Source organism: Hypanus sabinus, chromosome 12 (genome assembly GCF_030144855.1).
Source record: "Hypanus sabinus isolate sHypSab1 chromosome 12, sHypSab1.hap1, whole genome shotgun sequence".
In the NCBI taxonomy this organism is placed as follows: domain Eukaryota; kingdom Metazoa; phylum Chordata; class Chondrichthyes; order Myliobatiformes; family Dasyatidae; genus Hypanus; species Hypanus sabinus.
In genome coordinates this window covers 35,368,175-35,393,968 of record NC_082717.1, presented here as the reverse complement: position 1 = coordinate 35,393,968, position 25,794 = coordinate 35,368,175, and the positions used below count along the sequence as shown (strand labels likewise).

Here is a 25,794-nt window from a genome sequence, read left to right as displayed (position 1 = left end):
GGGGATATTAATTTGTTAAAAACTGGTCATGATTTTACAATTGAGAAACGGGTACAGTAGGACAAGTCTCCTTGTTGGAGATCATTTTACATTAAATAGTACTAATTCAAAAACAAATGAAAGGGTAATCGTTAGCCAGTCCTGATTTACTTCTCAAAAAAATAATCAGTATAATTCGTTTAAAATCGTTTAATTACCTTTGTCCCAATGAATATGTTAGATTTAATTAACCGTGAAAAACACACTGTAGATAACTGGTGTTTGTTACCAAGTCATTTCTTTATGGCTAATATAAGACGTTTCCACTGTTAACATGAGGACATCATCCAGAGTATTTTTCTTGGTAAATATTGTACCGGTGAGAAATAAATACACCTTTACAGGTCAAGCTGTTCTACAAGTGCGTCATTAGACTATGCATCTTCCAGCTAGACTGGGCTTTGGGGCCTTTGAGCTTGCTAATTGGGAATGGTAATGCTATTTCAACACACTATCCATTCAATTTCATGTGGAACACTTTGGGGAGCCTACCTTCTCTCCCACCATCCTACCCCATTTGCCCCTCCCCCAACACCACCAACTTAAAACCAGATTCTCACAGTGGGAGTAATTTAAAATCTGCCCCATTTTCTTATGAATAACACTCTCTCAATCATAATATGGGGAACAGAAGAGGAGAAAGTGAGATTAATTTTAATCAGGATGGACAATTACCAGCCTACTTCCTGCTGTAACACAATGGGTTGGGACTTGTTGGTGACCATCTGGCTCTGAGTCTGTTTAGCATACATTCTACTGAACCTCAGCGATCACTGAGTACCAGCCTGCAAGGATCTCCTGGGAAGATTGGTGGGGTAATCAGATAGTTAACAACCCATGTTGCCAGCCGCCCACTGTGTTTCCATCCAGCCAGGCGAAGTTTACCCTGAGCAGTACGCTCACCGAGAAGGGCTGGATCAATGAGCCAAGTGCTTTCATTGAATTGCTTGACGTCCAGGAAAAGCGGGGGTGGTTAACTGCACACTGACGCAACAAACTGATTTTATAAACACGCAATGATTGTTTCACTGCTGAGATATTAATTTAGGCCTATTCAGACAGTTGTGGCTTCACCTTTGTTCCAAATGCAAATTCTGGTCATTATTTGGCTAATGTGCACCAGCCAGATGGAGATATTAATAACTGACAAGGACTTTGATATGATCCCTTATGGAGGAGTTTGGTTGAGTTCAGCCAGAAGAGATTTTGGGGTTGTATAATTAATCACAATTCATCTTGGCTAAGGGTGTGAACTATTCAACAAATGATGGTTCCTATGCCCATACATCCAACAGCTCTTCTACACTTCCCGAACAGCCACACTCAGACAGGGTTTGGATTAGGGCTGGCTCAGCTGTCATGTAGTCTGTCCCTTCCAGATGGAAAGATCTTCTGCTTACATTTACCCTGTTCTGTAACGTGGAGAACAAATAGGTAGAATGGCCAAGAGAATGCTGTCAGCATCACCAGGCTGCATTACGGCACCTTCAATGGAACAGCAGCAGAAGCAAAATTGGCATCACTTAACTGGAGAGGAGCTGATTTTTACCCACAAAACTAAGTAAAATTACTGAAAGGAATTGGATTAAAAACTCAGTTAACATTAATACCCTTCAGTTGGTGTCTGGTGCTGACCATGAACCATCTATTTACACTCATCTTAGATTTAACTCTTTTTTAATTCTTCCCATGTTCTCAATCTTGCCGCTCCCACCTCAGTTGTTACACTCAGGTGACTTACAGTACAGGCAACTAACATACCAACTTATGTCTATGGAACTTTGGGATGTGGGAGGGAACCACGTGTTTACAGGCATAACATGCAAACTCCACATAGACAACACAAGAGGCCAGATTGCACTGGGTCTCTGTTACTGTGGTCTAGCAGCATCACCATGCTGCCTCTTGTATCAGAAGGGACTGCATATAGTGCATTTGAATAGGAACCTTCCTTTACTTATCTTTCAAATCCTCTGCTAAGATGAACAAACTCAGGGAAAATACCCCTTATTAAGCATACCAGGTTTTCATTCACTGTATCTTCTTCCGTATCATCTTCTACCAGCATCCATTCAATGAGGGTGACAATTCCAGGCAAAACTTGGCCCCAGAACTGCAGAAGTTCACACAGCGATCCAAGGCCAAGATCCAGAGCCAGGGACGGATTAATGGCAGAGTACAAAATATCTGCATGGCAGGGAGAAAACAAAGTGATAAGAACAAACTTAAATCCAAAAAATACTACAGCTGTCCGATGACTAATCATCATATAAAACTGATACTGATGTGATCTGATTTTTGGGTATTTTCCAGGACAAGAATGTGGTGTGAGAACCAGCAAGGAACTTGCAGCCACATTACAACCTCTCAATCAAGAAGGCACACAAGAAATTTAATCACTAGCTACATTGTAAACTTCTAAAACCTAAGAGATGAAGATCTGAATAGAAAAAAATGGCACCAAAGAATAAAACCAAGCAGACAGAGTTACTGTTATCAAAAAAATAAAATCAAACCCAAGTACAACAGGGGCTACATTTGTTGTTCAATGGAAATGATAGCAGGTATTTTGGTCCTGGAGAATTACTTTCTTCTCTATTGAAACAAATCATCATAAATTGAAAAGGAATGTTGTTGTGCTAATTCAAGTGGGATAGGTTAGTCTGGTTTTATGATCATTAGGAGTGCAATGATCTTGAAAGAGTTCAGAGTAATTCAGGTCAATTCAACAAATAACTGTTTGAAAAAGTAATTTGTTCTCATGAGGTGGTGTTTCCTACAGCAGCAATGCATTTGGGATGAGATGCAAGTTTCAGTCTTGTTGATTTCTGACAGTCTGTTATTAGGAAATTGAAAGCAGAGATCATGTTCTTCTAATGGGAGGAAACAGACTGCTATTTTCTTCCACCAAAGTCGTGGTACTTCAAAGAGCCAAAAGGTGCCTCTCCTTCTTTTGAGTTGCTTTAATCGCAAAAAATACTTGGGTACCCCTCAGTAAAAAGAATTTAGAGATGAAGATATGATGAATTGTCTTTGGCTCAAAACATTAACTATTTCTCTCTTCTCAGATTCTACCTTACTTCCAAAATATTTACAGCATTTTGTCCTTTTATTACCTATTTCTGGCATCAACAGTTGCTATGGTGAATGAACCGTCTTTATCCCATGATTGGAATTAAGGAGTAGAGAGCACAGGTTTATGATTTATTAGGAACTTGAGGTGGTTGTATATGGAATGAGATGCCTGAGGAAGCAGTTGAGGCAGGTACAATTGAGTTGAGTTCAGCTCCATCGTGGGCACTAGCTTCCATAGTATCCAAGACAACTTCATGGAGTGGTCCCTCTAAAAGGGGAAGTCCATCATTAAGGACGCTCACCACACAGGGCATACCCTCTTCTCATTGTACCTCTATCAGGAAGGAAGTATAGAAGCCTGAAGGCACACACTCAATGATTTAGGAACAGCTTCTTTCCCTCTGCCAACTGATTTCTGAATGGACATGAAACCCATGAACACTGCCTCACTACTTTTTAAAAACTTCTGTTTTTGCACTACTTATTTAACTATTTAATATGCATATACTTACTGTAATTAATTTGCTTCTATATTTATCATATATTGCATTGACTGCTGCCACAAAGTTACCAAAATTCACAACATATGCTGGTGATATTAAACGATTCTGATTAACAACATTTAAAAGGTACTTTAACATGCAAATAGGTAGGAAAGGTAGCATTATGGACCAAATGTGGGCCCATAGGACTTGCTCAGTTGGGAATCTTGGCCAGCATGGACTTGTTGGCCTGAAGGACAGTTTTCATGCTGTATAGCAGTACTTAGTTTAAAAATTGGCAGTACAGTGACCCAGGAGTGATAGCAAAAAGCTTGGTCAAGGAAGTAGTTTGATTATCTCGCACAGTGTCAGAAGTTCAATAGCAGTATTCCAGAACTAAGCAGCCAAATCAAGATAACAAAAAAAAACAACAGTAATTAGATTTATGGACAGAGAGGTAGAACTGGTTTAGCATTAACAGAACTGACCAGGACTTGGACATGAGGTATGGAAGATCTATAGAAGAAAGAAATGCCAATTACTCCAAGTATGTAGGGAGGTTTCATTTGGCAAGGCCTTAAAACCAGCTGAGACTTTATAAAGCATTGGTCAGTTTGCACTTGGAGTATTGTGGGAGTTTTGGGCCTCTTACCTAAGAAAAGATGTACTGGGATTAGAGAGGGTACAGAGATTTACGAGAATGATTCTGGGAATGAAAGAGTTAATGTATGAGGAGTGTTTGGTGGCTCTGGGCGATCCCGTGAAACCTGGTGAATACTGAATGGCCTACATGGGGAGGGTGTTTCCGATAGAGGGGAAGTCGAGGACCAGAGGGCACAGTCAAAGAGCAGAGGTACGTCAATTTAGAACAGAGATGAGGAAGAATTTCTTGAGGCGAATCTCTGGGAATTCATTGCCACAAACAGCTGTGAAGATCAAATCACTGGACATATTTAAAGTGGAGGTTGATAGGTTCTTCATTTGTCAGGGCATTAAAGCTTATTGGGAGAAGGCAGGAGAATGGAGTTGAGGCAGATAAAAAATCAACTGTGATTGAAGGGCAGTGCAGGCTCGATGTGGGAATGGCGAGTTCTGCTCCACTGCCTTATGGTTTTATAGCCAACAGAATGGACTGACTTGTTATCATTACATGCCGCAGGTGCCAGCATTCTTCAATCACAGGTTATTTGTCAACTAACACGAGTGAATCTGCAGATGCTGGAAATAAATAAAAACACAAAATGCTGGCAGAACTCAGCAGGCCAAACAGCATCTGTGGGAGGAGGTAGTGACGATGTTTTGGGCCAAAACCCTTCATCAGAAGTGAAGTAACATGGGATGGTCGAGGGGAAGGAAATAGGGGGAGGGATAAAGTAGAGAGCTGGGAAGTGATAGGCTGGAGGGAAATGGGCTAGGGGGGAAGGTGGAGAATTATGGGAAATAAAAGAGAAAGAAAGGTAGGGCTAGGGGGAGATAATAGTGAGGGGGGAGAAAAGAGAGAGAAAGAGAACCAGACTAAAATTATAGATAGGGATGGGGGTAAGGGGGGACAGGGGTATCAACGGAGGTCTGTGAGTTGGATGTTCATGCCGGTAGGTAGGAGGCTACCTGGGCGGGAGATAAGGTATTGCTCCATCGACCCGCGCGTGGCCTCATCTTGACGGTAGAGGAGGCCATAGACAGACATGTCGGAGTGGGAGTGATCTGTGGAATTGAAGCGTGCGGCCACAGGGAGATCCCGCCACTGCTGGAGGACTGAGCGCCAGTGTTCGGCGAAACGGTCTCCCAGTCTGCGGCGGGTCTCCCCAATGTATAAATGGCCACATCGGAAGCACCGGATACAGTATATCACCCCAGTTGACTCGCAGGTGAAGTGGTGCCTCACCTGAAAGGCCTGGGATGGTGGTGAGGGAAGAAGTGTGGGGGCAGGTGTAGCACTTCTTCCATTTGCAGGGATGAGTGCCCAGAGGAAGGTCGGTGGGAAGGAATGGGGGGGGGGGGGGGAGGATGAATGGACAAGGGAGTTGCATAGGGAGCGATCCCTGTGGAAAGTCGAGAGTGGTGGGGGGAGGGGAAGATGTGGCTGGTGGTGGGATCACATAGGAGGTGGCGGAAGTTTGTCAACTACTTATCTCTGCCTTGGAGAAAAGTGAAATAATATATACGAATAAAGGGCAGGATTTTCTGATTTTCTTCTTGTCAGTTACTAAAACTAAAATTGGCTCCCCACACCACCGCTCCCCATTTATAAATTTATACCTGTCCTTTGAACTAATAAACAGAAATCATATACCATATACCCAGAGCAGGAAAATAAAATACAAAACTTGCAATAAGTTTATCAATTGCTGGAACACCAGTATATGGTTTAAATATTCTCTTTATTCAAAGTTTAGTTACAAGGGCTTCCTCCAGTTGTTTTATAGGTAAATGTGACAATGGGTTACCTTGCAGCCTCAGGGCAAGAGGGGCAGAAAGAAGTGAAACTTAAGGGTGCGCCATTTTAGCAGGATTCCACATAAGTGAAAGTTAATGCCTGTAGCGAGCACGAACACATCCTTCTCACAGCCAATGCGCCGTTGCAGAACCAGGGCAACTACAGAATTTGTGTGGTTTTCTGGCAAGCTACAATTATTAGCCATATTGTGTTTCAAAGTCTAAATTAAATTCCAACAGATAAAAATAGAATCTGCTTCCAGCAGCCAAATCTTTCTCCAATACAACATTTAGCACAATAATAAACATAATCAAAATCACTGTAACAGCAAGATTAAATGTTCTGTTCAAATGGGACAAAGAGCAACAGCCTGTTTATACAAAACATGTAAAGTCAAGGTGATGCTTCACAACATAATTCTTCATCAGTGCTGCATCTAATTGCTTAAACATCACAACTGCTTTCTGAGAGAATGTTGATTTATCTATATTCAATTTGGTACAATTATTTCAATTCAAAAGTAGAAAAGCAGTGACAGGGATACTGGGTTGAAAACACTAACTTATTACTGAAGGGAAAATATGGTAGAAATTATAGCCACACACACAAAATGCTGAAGGAACTCAGCAAGCCAGGCAGCGTCTATGGAAAAACCTGCAGTCAGCGGTTCAGGCCGAAACCCTTTGGCAGGACTGGAGGTAAAAGCCGAGGAGTAGATTTAAAAGGTGGGGGGGGGGGGGAGGAAGAGAGAATCACTAGGTGAAAGGTGAAACCTGGAAGGGGAGGGATAAAGTAGAGAGCTGGGTAGTTGTTTGGTGAGATGAGGTGAGAGAGGGAAAAGGGGATGGGTAATGAAGGTGGGGGTGGGTTGGGGGGCATTACCAGATGTTTGAGAAATTGATGTTCATGCCATCAGGTTGGAGGCAACCCAAAAGGAATATAAGGTGTGTTCCTCCAACCAAAGTGTGGCCTCGTCACGACAGTGGAGGAGGCCACGGATGGAATAGGAATGGGAACTGGAATTAAAATGGTTGGCCAGTGGGAGATCCCACTTGTTCTGGTGGAAAAAGTATAGATGCTCAGTGAAGTGGACTCCCAATATTTGTCAGTTCCCACCAATGTACAGGAGGCCACACTGGGAGCACAGAACATAGTAAGTGACCCCAACAGACTCACAGGTGAAGAGTCGCCTCACCTGGAAGGATTTTTATCACCTGGTGGTTCTCTCTCCCCTCCCACAACTTTTAAATCCAGTTCTCATCTGTTTTTCTCCCATCCTGCCAAAGGGTTTCGGCCTGAAAAGTTGACTGTACTATTCTCCATAGATGCTGTCTGGCCTACTGAGTTCCTCCAGCATTTTGTGTGTGTTGCTCGGATTTCCAGCATCTGCTGATTTTCTCTTGTTTGTGGTAGAAATTACATTTAGCTTTCAGGGCAGAAGTTGGTCAGTGTGTTACTAATGGCCTGTTGATCAGGTGAGATTCCTGGGGTGGGCTTCTTTTGCAGAGTGTTTAACTATAAACCAGCACCAAATGGTTTTAGATGCTCTTCATCAGAGTAGGGGATTGGATGGAGTAACTGGTGAAGTTTTAGCAGGAGGTTCTTTCCAGTTTGATGGGCATTGACTTCTGGGGTGGGGAAGAGTCTGCCTTGTTGAGCAGTCTGTGCTGAAGTGGAAACTGTAAGGAAATACCTCAGAAGTGACAACAAACAATCTATCAATGGTTTGAGCATCACCTGTAGCAGGAAAAGACCTGATTTAGGGTTTTGATCTGAAACATCGACAATTCCTTCCTCCCTCACAGATGCTACTTGACCTGTTGATTGCCTCCAGCAAGTTGTTTGATGCTTCAGATTCTATCATCTGCAGTCTTTTGTGTGTTCCCCGTAGAGGGACAAACAAATTGAGATCTGTACAGAGTGGTTTCCTTCAAACTGGGCAACTAAAAGTCCAGCAGCACCAGGAAAATCTGGTTATCCGAGTGACTCTGACAGCAATGGCTGATTGAGCACTATGGGAGAAATGACGTAAATGTGTGGTCACCTAACACAGATCTGTACAACTGTGATTCACACCAGAAGTAACCAGCCAACTATCCGGTGCTCTGTCATCTGGAAAACCGTGTGATTAATCCATGAGACATCGCTTTTCATTCTTTTCAACGAATTATTTTTCCTCATAGATTGTGCACTGTTGTATGACCTCAGTTTTGTTAATAACTCCATGCTGCCAAAGAAGAGTACCACATGCAGAAGCTGCAGTCACCATTATATAGAAATTCCTCCCGAACAAATCAATGAAAACTATTATAAAGGCTGCGATACCCTTAAGAACAAACATGAATAAAATCTGCAGATGCTGGAAATCTAAGTAACACACAAAAAATTTTGGAGGAACTCAGCAGGCCAGGCAGCATCAATGGAAAAGAGTACAATCGACGTTTCGGGCTAAGACCTTCAGCAGGACATACACTTAAGAACATCATCTCTGCAATGGTAAATTGCTTGAGCATGAAAAATGTTCTTATTCCACATAAAACTAAATTTACTCTCACCTGCAATGCAGTGCCTGGCGTTAACTAGCATAAAAATTTGAGCTATTAAAGACAAGTGCCAAGTGTTTGAGAACGCTATGATCTGCCTCAGCTTGAATGATATTGCATGCATACTCGATAACGAGCTGAGAAAAAAAACACGTTTGTTTAAAAGTACCCTCTGAAATAATGTTTTAAAAGTTTAAGAGTTAAAGGAAGACAAGGCTATAAATCTCTAACTTAGCTATTCAGGACCAAACCAATAATTGCACACAATGAATGTGATTAATGGGTAGCACTATTCTTGGTTTCCAGTTTACAGCTGTTAAACATCGCATGCTAACACACAGTGGCGCCATATTTATCTCCAGGTCTTGTAACTATAATCATTCACTACACGGATACCTGTAATGATAATAACCTGGGAAGTTGCAGCACACATAAATTCAACAGGGGCCTAGCAGCCTATACAACTCTTTTATCCTGAGGCATTATTCATTTGACTGTGGAAAAACACCAAGATTCTTAACTTCCACAGAAGAAGATTGTCTAAGTTCAGCATAAAAGCTCAAGGTGGTGGGAATTCTGGTTTAAAGTTGGGAATATAGAAGAAAAGGGCCACTGGGAAGAACTGGGTAACTGTGAGGGGAATTGCACTGAGGTGAAGGTTACCTAATGGGGAAACCCAGGGCTTGATGTTTCCAGTCTGTATAACATCTTGGAACCAGAAAAGCTGTCAAAATTACCATATTTGTACCTTAAACTAGAATAGGCAGTCAGCTGTAATGGGAAAGCTTGCTCACTTCATCATGACTGTCAACTGGATGAAGTACCAAATATAACTTCAACATGGAAAACTATTCGTCGAAAGGGGCTTAAACAGCCAGGAACTTTAAAAAGTGCAAAGACAGAGGTACGTTGAGTATGGGAACTTGCCCTACCAACCATCAAGCATCTGTTTAACTAATCCTACATTCCAACACCGATACTGTGGTGATGTCACCTGGCTAATCTTTAATTTAAGAGGACTGCATAAACAGAAATGTATATGTGGTGAACTATGTGCCTGTCGGGACACGCCCCTGCTGACTGCTCCTTTGGCTCCTCCCACAGGCCCCTGTATAAAGGAGACCTGCGGCCTGACGCTCGGCCTCAGTCTCCAAGACCTTGTATGATAGACACTCACTCCTGGTTCCTTCTTCCAGTCAATAAAAGCCGATATCTCGCTTACGTCTCAGTGTGAGTTATTGATGGTGCATCAGTATACAAACATCGGAACTGTAGAGGCTGAAGTGAAACAACTGACTTAATTTATTTTTAGAGATATAAATGTCAGTAAGCAGTAGCTTACTTCTGCAAATTGAATCAGGACAGATGGTGAAAAGACATGTTTAGCCCAATAATAGATGGCGCTTTGACTGTTCTGAAAGGAAAGGAGGATGTACAAAGGGGAAATTTTTAACTAACCTGAAGTAATTTATGAAATTAAAAATAAATCAGCCATGATTGAAGTCCTAATGATCAATTAGGGCTGAATGGCCTAATTCTGATACTATGTTTTATGGAAATAAAAGGTAAAGAGATTAAGGGAATGGAGTTCCAAGAATGGACCACAGAACAAGAACAGGCTGTTTGGTCCACAGTGTTTATCAAGTAAATCAAATGCTCACCTAAATGTCTTCTTCCTACATCTTTCCATTATTTAATGTTTACTATCTTTCCATTTCCTACACATTCATATGCCTACTTAACAGCACCACTACCAGCCCCCCAGTTCATTTCATGCACCCGCTACTCTGTATATTAAAAAAAAATCTCCTTTGAATTTACCCCTTCTCTTCGTAAATCCATGTTTCCTCTCTATTTAAGGTACAACCTGTTCTTCTTATACAGGTCACCTGTGCCCCAGAAGAGGTTCCAATAATCCAAGAGTCTGAAACCCTGCCCACTGCACTAGTTCCTGAATCACAATTCATCTGCCCTATCTTTCTATTCCTATCCTGACTGGCACATTGAAATTGAAATATCTTTATTGTCATTGCATGGTACAATTTGCCATGCACCAATACAGCGAAAATGAGTTTGCAACTCTCGTACTCAATGCTATTGAACAACAAATAAAATAAATAAACAAGAAATAATATCAAGTATCCAGCCAGTACAAGCAATGTCCAGCAGTACAAAAGCACAACTCAGATGCATGACAGCCATAAAATCAGTATTAAAAGTAGCAATATAACAAATTTATGGATGATGCTTGATCGATTGGTTCAGAGCAATCATAGCTCTGGGGAAAAAGCTATTTTTCAGTCTGGAAGTGCGGGCATAGAAAATCTTGTAACGACTGCCAGATGGAAGAAGTTCAAACAGATGATTGCATGGGTGTGTATTGTCCGTACAAATGCTTGTAGCTTTCCTTAGGCAGCGTGAGCTGTAGGAGTCCTCCAGGGCAGGGAGTTGTGTCCCGATGATCTTCTGTGCACTAGAGACAACTCGCTGAAGTGCTTTCCTATCAGCTGCTGTACAACTGAGATACCACACAGAGATGCGGTATGTTAAGATGCTCTCTATGGTGCAGTGGTAAAAGGTCACCAGCATCTGTTCAGGTAGACCAGCTTTCTTCAGCATCCTGAAGAAAAACAAATGTTGCTGTCCTTTCTTAACTACTGTTGTGGTGTTAGTGGACCGTGTAAGGCCTTCTGTGCTGCAAATAAACCAAAGATTACTAGCTTTGAAAACTTGCATTTCAGCCTCTTTCTTAATTCCTTATACTTACTGGGTAGGACCTCTTTCCTCTTTCTACCTATGTTATGAAGAGTGTTTGATGGCTCTGGGCCTGTACTCACTGGATTTCAGAAGAATGATGGGGGATCTCATTGAAATCTATCGAATACTGAAAGGCCTTGATAGAGTGGACGTGTAGTGGATGTTTCCTATGGTGAGGAAGTCTAAAGCCAGAGGACACAGCCTCAGAATGGAGGGATGTCCATTTAGAACGGAGATGAGGGGAATTTCTTCAGCCAGAGTGGTGAATCTGGGGAATTCATTGCCACAGGCGGCTGTGGAGGCCAAATCATTGGATACATTTAAGGCAAAAGTTGATCAATTCTTGATTAATCAAGACATAAGGGATTATGTGGAGAAGGCAGGAGTTTGGGGCTCAGAGGGAAATGAATCAGCCATTATGAAATGGCGGAACAGACTCAATGGACCAAATGGCCTAATTCTGCTCCCAGACCTTATGGTCTTATGGCTATTGTTGGCAATGTGCACCACAACCATTGTCTGCTTACCGCCCCCCTTTAGAAAGTTCTACATACAGGTCTCCCTTCCAGACTTGTATCCAAAGACATCAAGATGACCATAAAACAGTCTGCAGTGACCATAACACATGAAACTTTAACTGAGCAACTGGGAAGAATATCGGCATAGCTGATTCTAGAATCATGAAGAGAAGCAGATTGAGAGACTAAAACAGAAATAAGAAAAGAAATAACGATATTAGCAAATAATGACGTAGAACAGCAATGGGAGCTATTTAAAATGGTGTTCCATGGGCCCAAGAAGAGTACATTTCACTGTCCAAGAACAGCCAAAACACTAAAAGGACATCATGAATCAATTAAGACAGAAACTTTTGAGGACAGGGAAGCAGCCATACGCCTTTAAAGCTCTCCTTTAACACAAGTGGTAAGAATAAACTTAGCATTTCTAGATCCGCTGATGCACTGCAGGAGGATGAAATAATGTTGTCACAAGGGTGGGCCAAAATTAACTGTGCCCACAAAAGAAGAATAGTAATTCTGACAGCTGCCAAACCTGACAAGGAAATGAACATTTCTGAATGTTGCTAGTATTCAAAAACCTGTCAATATCAATGGGACAATAAAAAACTCTTATAAACACATTAAAATAATCAGAATCATTAGAGAAAACTCAAAATAATTCTTGCGACTAGTGTATGTTTTACTCAAACACACTCCCCCATCCTTTGCTTTCCAATGAAATGAATGGACTAACTACACTGAATTGGATCTAACCTGACATTGGTTTAGTGGGCAGATTCCCCTTAAAGAATGCTGAGGAACTGCAACAAATCTGGATCACCACAGGAAGATTCCAATATTTCCAGAATCACTGACAAAAAAAAGTCAGTGAAATCAGGATTTGTGTGTGCCTGTGGGAACCTTTAACTGCAGCGAACTTCTGGCTTTTCCCAGCATGGTTTACCCAATTATGTAATTATTTTGCCTCCCTAATTATCAGGGTGACGATTAGGTAGCTGCAATATATGGTTGGAAATATTACTATATTATTTAAAAAATAAGGAAAACAAATTGGCAAGCCTAAAGACAATAAGCCAGGAGTTTTATCACAAATTTTGAGAATTTGCATTAGAAATATCACATTTGATAATTTATTAGAAAAAAGTGCTAGAGGATTGGTGGCTAACTATCATTATGTAAGTAGCGACAGAATGTGCTAAGGCACATACAGACTCTTAAGTGTAAATACCATGGAAAAATAGTCCAGTTTCTAAGAAAGGATAAAGTTAAAAATGTATATATTATAATAAACAACAAAAATAAATTCCAGGAACATTTTGGTGTCAAGTCACATATCTTGCTCACTCTTGGTGGCCAGTGGTGATATTCATTTCTTTTTTAGAATTTTCCTGGCAGCCTTGGTGGTTTTTTATAGAAATTTCTTTCTTTGTAACATATTCCTACTTGGCCAAACTTCGAGAATTTTTTAAAGACAAGCGGTGAGTAAAAACAAGCTCATGGATGAAATATAGTTGATGTAGATTTTCAAGAAGCATTTGATAATGTCCCCATGTAATGGATGAGAAATAAGAGCGCTTGTTCGTTATATGCTATGTCTTTCCACGACCATGATTGTTCTTGAACAATTTTTCTACAGAAGTGATATGCCATCACCTTATTCTGGGCAGTGTCTTTACAAAATGGGTGAATACTCCTCAGAGATTGTCTGCCTGGTGTCCGTGTTTGTAAATCCAGGATTTTGTGATATGCTCATACGACCATCTGTTGCCTGCTCCCATGGCTTCACATGATCCAGATTTTGGGGGGTGGGGGATGGGGAGGGAGTGGCTGAGCAGGTGCTACATCTTGCCTAAGGTGGCCTTCAGGTTAGCAGAGGGAAGGAGTGCCTTCCAACACACACAAAACGCTGGAGGAACTCAACAGGCCAGGCAGCATCTATGGAAAAAAGTATAGTTGATGTTTCGGCCAGCATTTTGTGTGTATTGCTCAGATTTCCAGCATCTGCAACTTCTGTCTTGTTCAGGCGTGCCTTACACCTACTTTGGTAGAGTCAGAACCCCAATCTGCCACCCTGAAATAAGATCAGGAATGTTAAATGCGGAGTCAGTCAACTGGGTACTAGACCAAAACCAGAGAGTGGGGGAAAATGGGAGTTAGTCGGAGTGTCAAAGGATGGGAGGGGAAAGGGTGCACAATAATTAGTAATGGGACCACTATCACTATTATTTATATATATGTTGAAACCAAAATGCACGTTTTACTTTTCAGTCATCAGGACAAAGCCAATTCACAAGCAATAAATTGCACAAAATATTTGATAGGAAATATAAAGGATTGCTATTATTTGGAAAATGAGTAGCCAAATAGGTAGTGGAGCAAAGGAATCTGTAATATGACAGACAAAAGAAATGTGACAGAATTGAAAAGTAGAGAAGTTATATGAAACTGTACTGTTTGCATGAACAAAATGGGCTGCCCTGTTTACAGCAATGATACAAATGTGGGATTATACCTAGTGGATGAGCAGAAGAGAGGGGCGGAGGGGGAGGAAGCGGCAATTCAGACCTTTGTATTCCTACAAGGTTTAGATGGTTTAGATGCAGAGTGTATTTCCACTACTTGTGAATAAAGCACAGTTGCTGTAAAGCAAATAGGCTCTTAATCAAAGCAACACAGACAAAATGCTGAGGAATTCAGCAGGCACCATCTACTGTATGGGAATGAATTAACAGTTAACGTTTCAGGCTGAGACCCTTCTTCAGAACCCCCTTAATCAGACAGTGGATTCATAAGTAACTTCTTTATCCAAAGAGTGGTGGGAACATGAAACTGCCTGACAGTTTCATTTTTAATGTATTCACTTTCAGAAACAGGCACCTCCACACATTGTTGTAACGGCAATGAGCTATTCCCTTAAACTGTCGTATTCCTTTACTGTCATGAAACTTCTACTAATTTTTACAGTAATCTTATTCACACCACATTTCCATTAACTCCCTGAGATTCTAACAATCATTTACACAATTTAGAGTTGCCAAATTGCTTAACAAGCAGGACAGTTTCAGTCATGATGATTCAGATGAAACGGGAATAGTAAACACAAATGCCTGGTCAGAAGAATCACTTTCCAGATGAGATGATACACCAAAACTATCTCAAGTGACCTGAAAGATGTTCTGCCATTATTTAAAATAATGCAGGAGAGTTCAGCAAGTTGCCAATGTTGAGTCTTAAACCAACATCTCTGAAAAACTACTTCACCATAAAGTTCGTTGGGACCTTCTTATGCACAACAGACCGCCAAGTTTCCCCATACTGTAACAGTGACTACACTTCAAGAGTACTTAATTGGCTGTAAAATGCTTTTAAGTGGTCAGACAAGGCACTATGGAAATTTCCTTTCTTTAATGAGCAGGTTAACTGAATAAAAGGTGAATGTAAATATACAGTTTAGTGACATATTTGCTACAGTGATTTAGTAACCAACAGCTCAAATGTTGAATAATGATTAAAAAAACATCCATCTTCGATATCCTGGCAAATCTCCTTAAAACTGCATAAGTTGTTCTAACTGGTCTTTTCCTGAAGGCTGCAATTGACTTAGTTGCTGTAACTTTTGAATAATTTTAGCTCCTTAAGTTGGGCTGCGAAAATAGTTGTTAATGAGTCCCAACTGGCAGCAAGTGTATGAACTTCCAGTCACAAACTTAACCAGGCAAATCAAAGTACGTGCTTGTTTGAGTGTGGCTCAACTACTCACTCCAACTTCGGGGACCTCTAACAAATGTTTCCAACATATGTATCAAGTTAACAAAAGGGTTAGCAGGGTAGGGGTGGGGGCAGGAAAGGTGAAGGCAGCCAATTTTTATTTTAATTCATTATGTCTTGTTACAAAGTTAAAGGGATTACTACAAACTGAAGACCAGACAAGAATGCTTTAGTCGACAGTGCTTTTTCCTTCATTTAAGAATACAACCTGAACATTCAACCAAGTGCACTTAATGCAGTAAAATGTTGCAAAGTGCTTCACATAAACATCTTCAAAGGTGATTCAACCAATCAACGTATTTGATTGAGAAGTTAGTGAGAGAAGAGAAGATCGGAAAGGATAACCAAAGAAAGTGTACAGCTAGGGGCCTTTTGGCCCTTCTTGGCTGTGCCGAACCATTTTTCTGCCTAGTCCCACCGACCTGTACCTGGACCATATCCCTCCAAACCCCTCTCATCCATGTACCTGTCCAAGTTTTTCTTAAATGTTAAAAGTGAGCCTGCATTTACCACTTCATCTGGCAGCTCAGTCCATAGTCCCACCACTCTCTGTGTGAAGAAGTTCCCCTAATGTTCCCTTTAAACTTTTCCCTTTTCACCCTTAACCTATGTCCTCTGGTTTTTTTCTCCCCTGGCCTCAGTGGAAAAAGCCTGCTTGCATTCACTCTATCTATTCCCATCATAATTTTATATACCTCTATCGAATCTCCCCTCATTCTTCTACGCTCCAGGGAATAAAGTTCCAACCTATTCGACCTTTCTCTGTAACTTAGTTTCTCAAGTCCTGGCAACATCTTTGTAAACCTCCTCTGCACTCTTTCAACCTTATTAATATCCTTCCTGTAATTAGATGAACAAAACCGCACAAAATACTCCAAATTCGGCCTCACAATGTCTTATACAACCTCACCATAACATTCCAACTCTTATATTCAATACTTTGATTTATAAAGACCAATGTGCCAAAAGCTCTCTTTATGACCCTATTTACTTGTGATGCCACTTTTAGGGAATTATGTATCTGTATTCCCAGATCTCTCTGTTCTACTGCACTCCTCAGTGTCCTATCATTTACCTTGTATGTTCTACCCTGGCTTGTCCTTCCAAAGTGCAATACCTCACATTTGTCTGCATTAAACTCCATCTGTCGTTTGTCAGCCCATTTTTCCAGCTGGTCCAAATCCCTCTGCAAGCTTTGAAAACCTTCCGCACTGTCCACTACACCTCCAATCTTTGTATCATCAGCAAATTTGCTGATCCAATTTACCAATTTATCATCCAGATTATTGACATAGATGACAAATAACAATGGACCCAGCACTGATCCCTGTGGCACATCACTAGTCACAGGCCTCCACTTAGAGAAGCAATCCTCCACTACCACTCTCTGGCTTCTCCCATTGAGCCAATGTCTAATCCAATTTACTACCTCACCATGTATACCTAGCGACTGAATCTTCCTAACTAACCTCCCATGCAGGACCTTGTCAAAGGCCTTACTGAAGTCCATGCAGACAACATCCATTGCCTTCCATTCATCCACTTTCCTGGTAACCTCTTTGAAAAACTTTAAATAGATTTGTTTAAACATGACCTACCACACACAAAGCCACATTGACTCTCCCTAATAAGTCCCTGTCTATCCAAATACTTGTAGATCCTATCTTTTAGTACTCCTTCCAATAATTTACCTACCACTGATGTCAAATTTACTGGCCTATCATTTCCCGTATTACTTTTAGAGATGTCACATAATTGTAGAGTAGAGATAAGGAGATGGGATGGGAGATAAGGACACCATTAAGAGATGAAACTAAAGACAAGCTGTTCGAGAGAGGACTTGCAGGAATGGAAGCCAACGTGAGGCTTAGATTTGGAGGAATATGGGCCAAATGCAGGCAAATGGGATATGCTTGGATGAGAATCTTAATCCACACTGACCAGTTCAGTCAAAGGGCCTGTTTCCATGCTGTTTTAATCTATAAATTGGTGTGCAGTGCACCACTACCTTAAGTATAATGGGATGGGGCTCACAAAAAACAGCACATGAACATGAAGCCCATTTTCCTTCCTGGGCTATTGACTGCATGAGGGAGGGGACTGCACCCAAGGCATAGATTTAAGGTGCTTGGAAGAAGGTACAGAGGAGATGTCAGGGGTAAGTTTTTTATGCAGAGAATGGTGAGCACGTGGAATGGGCTGCTGACAACGATGGTGGAGGCGGAAATGATAGGGTCTTTTAAGAGACTCCTGGATGGCTACAAGTAGCTTAGAAAAATAGAGGGCTATGGACAAAACCTAGGTAGTTCTAAGGTAAGGACATGTTCAGCACAGCTTTGTGGACTGAAGGGCCTGTATTGGCCTGTATGTTTTCTATGTTTCTAAGACTGAAGGTGGGTCCAGTGAGGGCTGGTACTCAGTTTGATTGGGGCTACAGAGTGTGAGGGGAGGGGGTGGTGAGGTGATACAAATATTGGAGATCCGACTGGGTTTGTGGAGGAGGGGAGAGTAATGATCTCGGAGGAGGGCTTGGCTGGGTGAAGACTTGTGCTTTATTTGAGGGAGAGCGATGGAAGTAAGGATCTTAATCAGGGATTTCAGAGATCTGTGTTTTGAGAGGCTCTTCAGTGTGGTGTGGGAACCAAAGAGAGAGACTTTGGGTTGTTTGGTGGGGAATACAGTCTGTGGGTAATTGCTGTGTTTAGTGGTGGGGTGTTCCTGAGGAATGAGAGTGAAGTAAATTCTTAGAATTGGCTATTTGTGCTTCTCCAACAAAGCTTCTGTCAAAGCTGCTAAAAGTCAGTGCAAAGTGGAGAGAACCCACACTGAGATGGGAAAAAAAACAATGAAGTGGAGGGGGAATTCTTGATACACCTAGTCTTGAAGGTTTTTTTTAGATTTAGAAGTATGGCATTCATTCCAACTGGAAAAATGTAAAAGCAGTGAGAGACTGCCATGAAGTCTCTGCTGACTTCTCAAACATAGAAAGAACTCCTGTGCAACATACACAAAACTCAGCTGGTCAGGCACTATCTATGGACAGGAATGAACAGTTGACGTTTTGGGCCGAGACCTTCCTGATGAAGGATCTTGGCCTGAAACATGAACTATGTACTAACCTCCATAGATGCATTCTGACTTGCTGAGATCCTTTAGCATTTTATGTGTGTTGCTCTAAATTTCCAGGATCCACAGTACCTCTGGTGTTTGTGTTCATGTGTACATTATCTATGTTCTACTGCAACAATCCCAACATTTCTTAAATATTATGCTCGTGAATCAATGTTATAGAGATTATAATGCTATCAAGAAATTAATTCAAACTTAACAAAAAGTTTATTCCAGAAACATTGTAATTCCTAATGCTTTATTTTATTCAAATGAATATCCCCTAAAATGGTTAAACTGCCCAGCATCTGCTTATCCATTATAAGAGAACAGTTACTGAAATGGGTTAATGCAGCTTGCAGATTGTTGGTTATGCTACAATCAGACAAGGAGTTGACAATGTAGATTTCTATATATGGAATAACGATATGATTCAGCTGTGACCTTTCTGGTTTCCAATCGACTTCCTTGGCCTTTGGTTCATTGCTGAAGTTGCAAAATTTTTGATTCTATATTTGTCTCCAAGTTTTGCAATCAAAATGAAAATAAAGCAATGGAAGAAAAAAGTCCCAAGTACAGCATGATTCAGGACAACTTTAAATGTACTCTTATGTTCCAAATAACTTCTCAGCACAACTGACCACATTTCTATTCATCCTCTGACACAAAAAATGATTTGGATATGTATCTGAAGACTCATGACCATGGGGCTATAGACTTAGTGATGTGAAGTAGGATAAGGCACTTTTTCAACTGGCATGAATACAATAGCTTGAAAGACCCTTCCCTCTATGTTTCTAATCAAAGAATCACTTTGCTGTAGGTGATACATCAACATAAAAAGGATTGGCACCAGTAGCGTTCACCATTCCTTTCCACTCTTAAGAACACCTTTAAGCTTTGCCGCCGCGTCTTTAGAATCTTGTTTAATAAATAGACAGATACTTTATTGATCCCAAAGGAACTCACAGAGTCACAGTAGCATTACAAGTGCACATGTATACATATTAGAAGAGAGTAGAAAGAATAAAAAATAAGTTGCCACAAAGTGATAAGCAGAGGCTCATCACTTCCCCAGTTATTGCTTGACTCATTATGGAGCCTACTGTATGACGGTAAGATTGACCTCATATAGCGCTGTTTGGAGCAGCTCAGTTGTCTTAGTCTATCACTAAAAGTGCTCCTCTGTTCAGCCAAGGGTAGGAAACATTGTCCAAAATTGCCAGAGCTTTCAGTAATGTCCTTTGTTCTACCACAACCTCCACTGTGTCCAGTTTGACTCCTATAACAGAGCCAGCCTTTCTAATCAGTTTATTGAGCTTGTTGGTATCACCCGTGTTGATGCTATGCCCCAGCATACCATCGCGCAGAAGACTGAACTGATGACAACAGACTAGTAGAACATGTGAAGGAGAGTCCTGCATACTCCAAAGGGTCTCAGTTTCCTCAGGAAGTAGAGGCGACTCTGGCCCTTCTTGTTGATGATCCACTCAAGTCTGTCATCCTGGTGCCCCCTTAAGTACTTGTAGGTCCTCACCATCAATAGTAACAGGGAGCAATGCAGGCTTAGTCTCCTTTGTCTTACTAATATTGAACTGCAAACGATTCAGCTTGTACCATTTGACAAAGTTCTCTACCAGGGCCCTGTATTCATCCTCCCAACTATTGCTGACTCATCAGAAAATATTTGCGGATGAGATGACCCAGTGTTGTACCTGAAGTCTGAGGTATACAGGATGAACAGAAGGTAACTCATACCCCTGTGGGGCCCCAGTTGCTGCTTAAAGCCATGTCTGACACGCAGCTCTGAAGCCGCACAACCTGTGGTTTGCCAATCCGGTAGTCTATTATCCAGGACAAAATGGAAGTTCCAATCTGCATGGAATAGAGCTTTTCCCCCAGCAATAAGGGCTGTATGGTATTGAAGGTTCTTGAGAAATCAAAAAGCATTATCCTCATCGTGCTGCCCTGCCTATCCAAATGGGAGTAGGCTCTGGATTGACTCCATTGTGCTCCTGGTAGGCAAACTGCAGGGGATTGAAAGCTGATCTGACCAGGGGTCGGAGGTGAGCCAGAACCAGCCTCCCTAGGGTCTTCATGATTTGTGAGGTCAGGGTCAATGGATGGTAGTCATTCAAGACTTTCGGTTGGCCCTTTTTGGGTATTGGGACCACACATGATGTTCCTGCACAGTCGGGACCCTTTCCAGGCTGAGACTCAGATTGAAAATTCCCTGGAGAACCCCACACAGCTGCTCAGCACACTCCTCCAGGACCTTGGGGTTCACACCATCCAGCCCCAATGCTTTGCCATGTCTGAGTTTCCCACAGCCCTTCTCACCTGCTCAATTGTCGGATCTTTGTTCTAAGTATTAACAGAAGAATGCTCTTAGACAAGATCAATATTGCTTAATGAAGATTATCAGAACAAAGTATTTCCTCATAAAATGATAGAAGCTTAGGTAGTGTACCTTACAGCTTTGTGCTTTCTACCAATCTTACCTTAGTCAGCATTATTCCTTTAACTACATTAACCTTTGACACCACTCGCTGGGTGATATTGGTATCCTCTCTAAGACACCACAGCTCAACAAGAAACAGGATTGGCTGCTGGTATGGGAGAAACAGGGTTGCTGCTGGTATGGCAGAAACTGGGTTGGCTGCTGGTATGGGAGAATTAGGGTTGGCTGCTGGTATGGGAGAAACAGGGTTGCTGCTGGTATGGGAGAATTAGGGTTGGCTGCTGGTATGGGAGAAACAGGATTGGCTGCTGGTATGGGAGAAACAGGGTTGCTGCTGGTATGGGAGAAGCAGTCAGCAAAGAGCTGGTCAGAGAGAAAAATAATAGTTCACATTCTGGTAATCTGGTGCTCCATGGTGCAATACTCACCTGCGAGCAAGTGTGAATTGGATTGAACTCAGTTGTGCTAATCGTCTGTTGTTGAACTTCTTAGATGCTTAGCTGCATGAAATTTTTTTGCTTAAATTAAGTAGTAAAGCTCTATCAGCAATTTTTAAAGGAGTTGTGAGAGAAAAGCAGAAAAAATAATAGCATTTCACTGTGTTTTCTAACAAAAGTGGATGCTGAGTCTTCAAGTGACAACTGTCAGAAAACCAACCAGATACGGTGTTAGTCAACTTTTATCAAACTAATATTGTTCTTATTAAGCACTCTTAATTTAAAGCAGTACCAAACAACATCTGATTCCTAAATGGACATTGAACCTTCAATAACTACCTAACTTTATTATATTATTTCTCTTTTCTCATTATTTTTAATGTAACTATTTTATATTTAATGTAATTGATTTACTTATCTATATATATATTTTCTACATTATCATGTATCGCATTGTACTGCCGCCACTAAGTTAACAAATTTCACAACATATGCTGGTGATATTAAACCTGATTTGGACTCTGCTTTAAATGGTAGAAACAAAGCATAAGATTTTGACTGAACACTTTATTTATTTATGTTTTATTTAGCGATACAGCGTGGAATAGGCCCTCCAAGCTGTGCAACCCCAGAAACCCCCGACATCCCAGATTTAACCCAACCGACTCATGGGATAATTTACAATGACCAATTAACCTACCTGGTTCATCTTTGGACTGTGGGGGGAGACCCGAGGACCCAGGGAAAAGCCACGCATTCCATGGAGGGATGTATAACAACTCCTTAGAGAAAATATCAGGATTGAACTCAAGACTCTGATGCCCGGAGCTGGCCCATTGTCATACTAACCAGCTCATTACTGTGGCACCCCTATTACCAAAGATCTACAAAATGGAGCAGTGGCCTAGCCTCAGGTTAGTGCAAAGCACTACCTAGTAAAGCTGACACCAACTGTGCACTTGCTAAGCATAAGATGTCAGCTAGTACTTATTAGGGAGCAATGAGACAATTTGACAAACTGTTCTTCAACCGCTGTCCTTTCCAAATGGTGACCACCTATTTGGCAGTAAAAGGAACGTAGCCATTGACTTCAAGCACCCATTAAAAGTAAGTACAGTATAAAGGGGTGCTCACCATTTCATTGTCAATGCTGCAGCAGCAAGAAGACACCAGAAGTATGTTACCCAGGGTTCTTCTGAGCAAAAATTATTCCAGAAATTCTCTAAAAATGCCTTCTGAAAAGTGTAAAAGCCTATCTGCTCCTTTATTATTTGTCTTGCATTAGAAAATTGTGCTTGGTTACGGGCTTCTTGCAAAGGATTCTTATTGACTGGGATAAAATGAGAGCGAGGACATGAGGCAGGCAGAGTAGCCCACCTCCTCTGGGATTCCTCAACCCCTACCACATTCAAGAACTTCTCCCTTGCCTTCAGAACCATCTTTCAAAGCACTACCATGTACCAAGCACACATGAAGTGCTTTGTAACGATAATAAAAAAAAGAGGAACATACATATGAATGCAGTAGCGGAAACTACATTTATACACATGTTCCTTTTTTTTTAGTGGAAACTGAACTCATACAGGAATCATGTCAGAGATCCATTTTGAAGATCTAATTCATGTATAGTTGAATGATAAATAAACTTCAAACGTGTGTATGTGTGTTTGTTTCTTTCTTTTTTAGGTAATAAACTAAATCCGAAAAATAAGACTGTTCAACATCAACGATGGTAATCCACATCTTAAGTGAAAATGGGTGCAAGGAATATAGAAAACATAGAAAACTTACAGCACAGTACAGGCCCTTCGGCCCACAAAGTTGTGCTGAACATGTCACTAGCGTAGAAATTACTAGGGTTACCCATAGCCCTCTATTTTACAAAGCTCCATGTACCTATCCAAAAGTCTCTTAAAATACCCTATCGTATCCACCTCCACCACCATTGCCAGCAGCCCATTCCACGCACTCACCACTCTGTGTAAAAAACTTACCCCTGACATCTCCTCTGTACCTACTCCCAAGCACATTAAACCTGTGCCCTCTTGAGGCAGCCATTTCAGCCCTGGGAAAAAGCCTCTGACTATCCACATGATCAATGCCTCTCATTATCTTATATACCTCTATCAGGTCACCTCTCATCCTCCATCGCTCCATGGAGAAAAGGCTGAGTTCACTCAACCTGTTTTCATAAGGCATGCTCCCCAATCCAGGCAACATCCTTGTAAACCTCTGCACCCTTTCTAAGGTTTCCACATCCTTCCTGTAGTGAGGCAAGCAGAACTGAGCACAGTACTCAAAGTGGGGTCTGACCAGGGTCCTATATAGCTGCAACATTACCTCTCGGCTCCTAAATTCAATTCCGTGATTGATGAAGGCCAATACACTGTATGCCTTCTTAACCACAGAGTCAAACTGTGCAGCTGTTTTGAGCATCCTATGGACTCAGATCCCAAGATCTCTCTGATCCTCCACACTGCCAAGAGTCTTACCATTAATACTATATTCTGCCATCATATTTGATCTACCAAAATGAATCACTTCACACATACCTAGGTTGAACTCCATCTACCACTTCTCAGCCCAGTTTTACATCCTATCAATGTCCCTCTGTAACCTCTGACAGCCCTCCACACTATCCACAACACCTCCAACCTTTGTGTCATCAGCAAACTTACTAACCCATCCCTCCACTTCCTCATCCAGGTCATTTATAAAAATCACGAAGAGTAAGGGTCCCAGAACAGATCCCTGAGGCACTCCACTGGTGACCGACCTCCATGCAGAATATGACCCATCTACAACCACTCTCTGCCTTCTGTGGGCAAGCCAGTTCTGGATCCACAAAGCACCCTTGGATCCCATGCCTCCTTACTTTCTATACACCATGTAGACACAATGGATGTAAGTATAATAATAATGTGCCCCAGAAATGGTACAAAATTCCTTATCCTCTAATACAAACGTACTGGCCCATTAAAACTGTGTTGAAGGAGTACTTGGAACAAATCATTCCAGTCCTCTGGTTAGTACCTTCAGGGAAATTCATGTCATGGTAATCAATCATTGGACTAAGACTGTAATGGAAATTAGGTCTTTTAAAACAGTTAATCTTATTTTCACAGCACTCATCTATTGTCTTCTTTCAGCCTTTGACTAACACGTGCCATTGTTTCTCAAAGATCGCATTTTTCATTCCACTTTTGAAGTATAATCATTGGCTCACTAAGATCCTCAAATGGCAAATATGGAGTTGAATTATGGACATCAACTTGGTTTTTCTGCAATATTTTCTACTGCAGAATTAGATGATAAAGGTCAGTGTATTAAACATTTGATGGAGTAGATTATTCTACTCTCCACAATTTCTTTCAACTTCATATGTGCCTTCTTTTCTCACTGGAGGGCCTCAACTCTTCTTCAATTAGTGCTTTCATAAAAATTCTTGAATAACACAGTAATTAATGAGGCCATTCAGCCTAACAAGCTTGTGTTAACTCCCCCACCCTGCATTCACTCCTGACCCCATGCTCTTTCCCAGCATTCCTGAAATTCTCTTACAAACCTATTTTTGAATCTGTCTCAAACATTTTACTAAGCGTTACAGATGTTAACCGCTGGTGGTTTTGAAAAGTTTATCGTCAGGTTGTATCTGTTTTTTCTCTAGCTAATCACCAGTTATTACTGTTTCAGCCACTGGAAACAATTTCTCATTACTTGCTTTAACTGCCTCATGATTTTCAATTATCTCTATCAAATCTCATTTTTTTCCTGTTCGATAGCTAACTGCAGACAGTTTAAGAAAAGGTTACCTCTTTCCCCGGATGAATTTTCTATATTATAGTAAAGTACTTGAACTCTAAACAGCAGGAGCTGCCAGCAAGCCTATAATAGGCAAAATTCATCTGGATGTATGTAGTTCAACAGTTTGGTGGAAAGATCTTGAAGTTGGGAGCAGAAAGCTCTACTTCTAAATTTGGGGAATTAGTCCATGAGCCAGGACCCCAAATTTGGGCCACTGGTACCATCTGGGGGTAATAATTCTTATAGTGATTTCTGGCAAGGTATACACCCTTAGTGCTAGAAAATATGTGATGGCATTGCAACGGTGGTAGCTTTCTGTGTGTTATCACTCGATTTATAACCCCATGCCAAAACACACTTCT

General features: G+C 41.3%; 1 protein-coding gene and 1 long non-coding RNA gene across 11 annotated transcripts in view; one reads left to right on the top strand and one right to left on the bottom strand.

Annotated features, from left to right (window-relative positions):
- LOC132402769 (uncharacterized) overlaps nucleotides 1–12,358 on the top strand; it is a 32,335-nt gene extending 19,977 nt beyond the window's left edge. For all 8 annotated transcript variants that reach the window (XR_009515064.1, XR_009515063.1, XR_009515062.1 and 5 more), the window contains one exon: nucleotides 2,353–12,358. This is a non-coding gene — a long non-coding RNA (uncharacterized LOC132402769). The remainder of the gene's footprint in view (nucleotides 1–2,352) is intronic.
- Nucleotides 1–25,794, bottom strand: part of LOC132402765 (thyroid adenoma-associated protein homolog) — a 440,832-nt gene that overhangs the window by 1,144 nt on the left and 413,894 nt on the right. For all 3 annotated transcript variants that reach the window (XM_059985752.1, XM_059985753.1, XM_059985754.1), the window contains one exon: nucleotides 2,060–2,226. In XM_059985752.1, coding sequence (XP_059841735.1) covers nucleotides 2,060–2,226 — 167 coding nt within the window. The remainder of the gene's footprint in view (nucleotides 1–2,059; nucleotides 2,227–25,794) is intronic.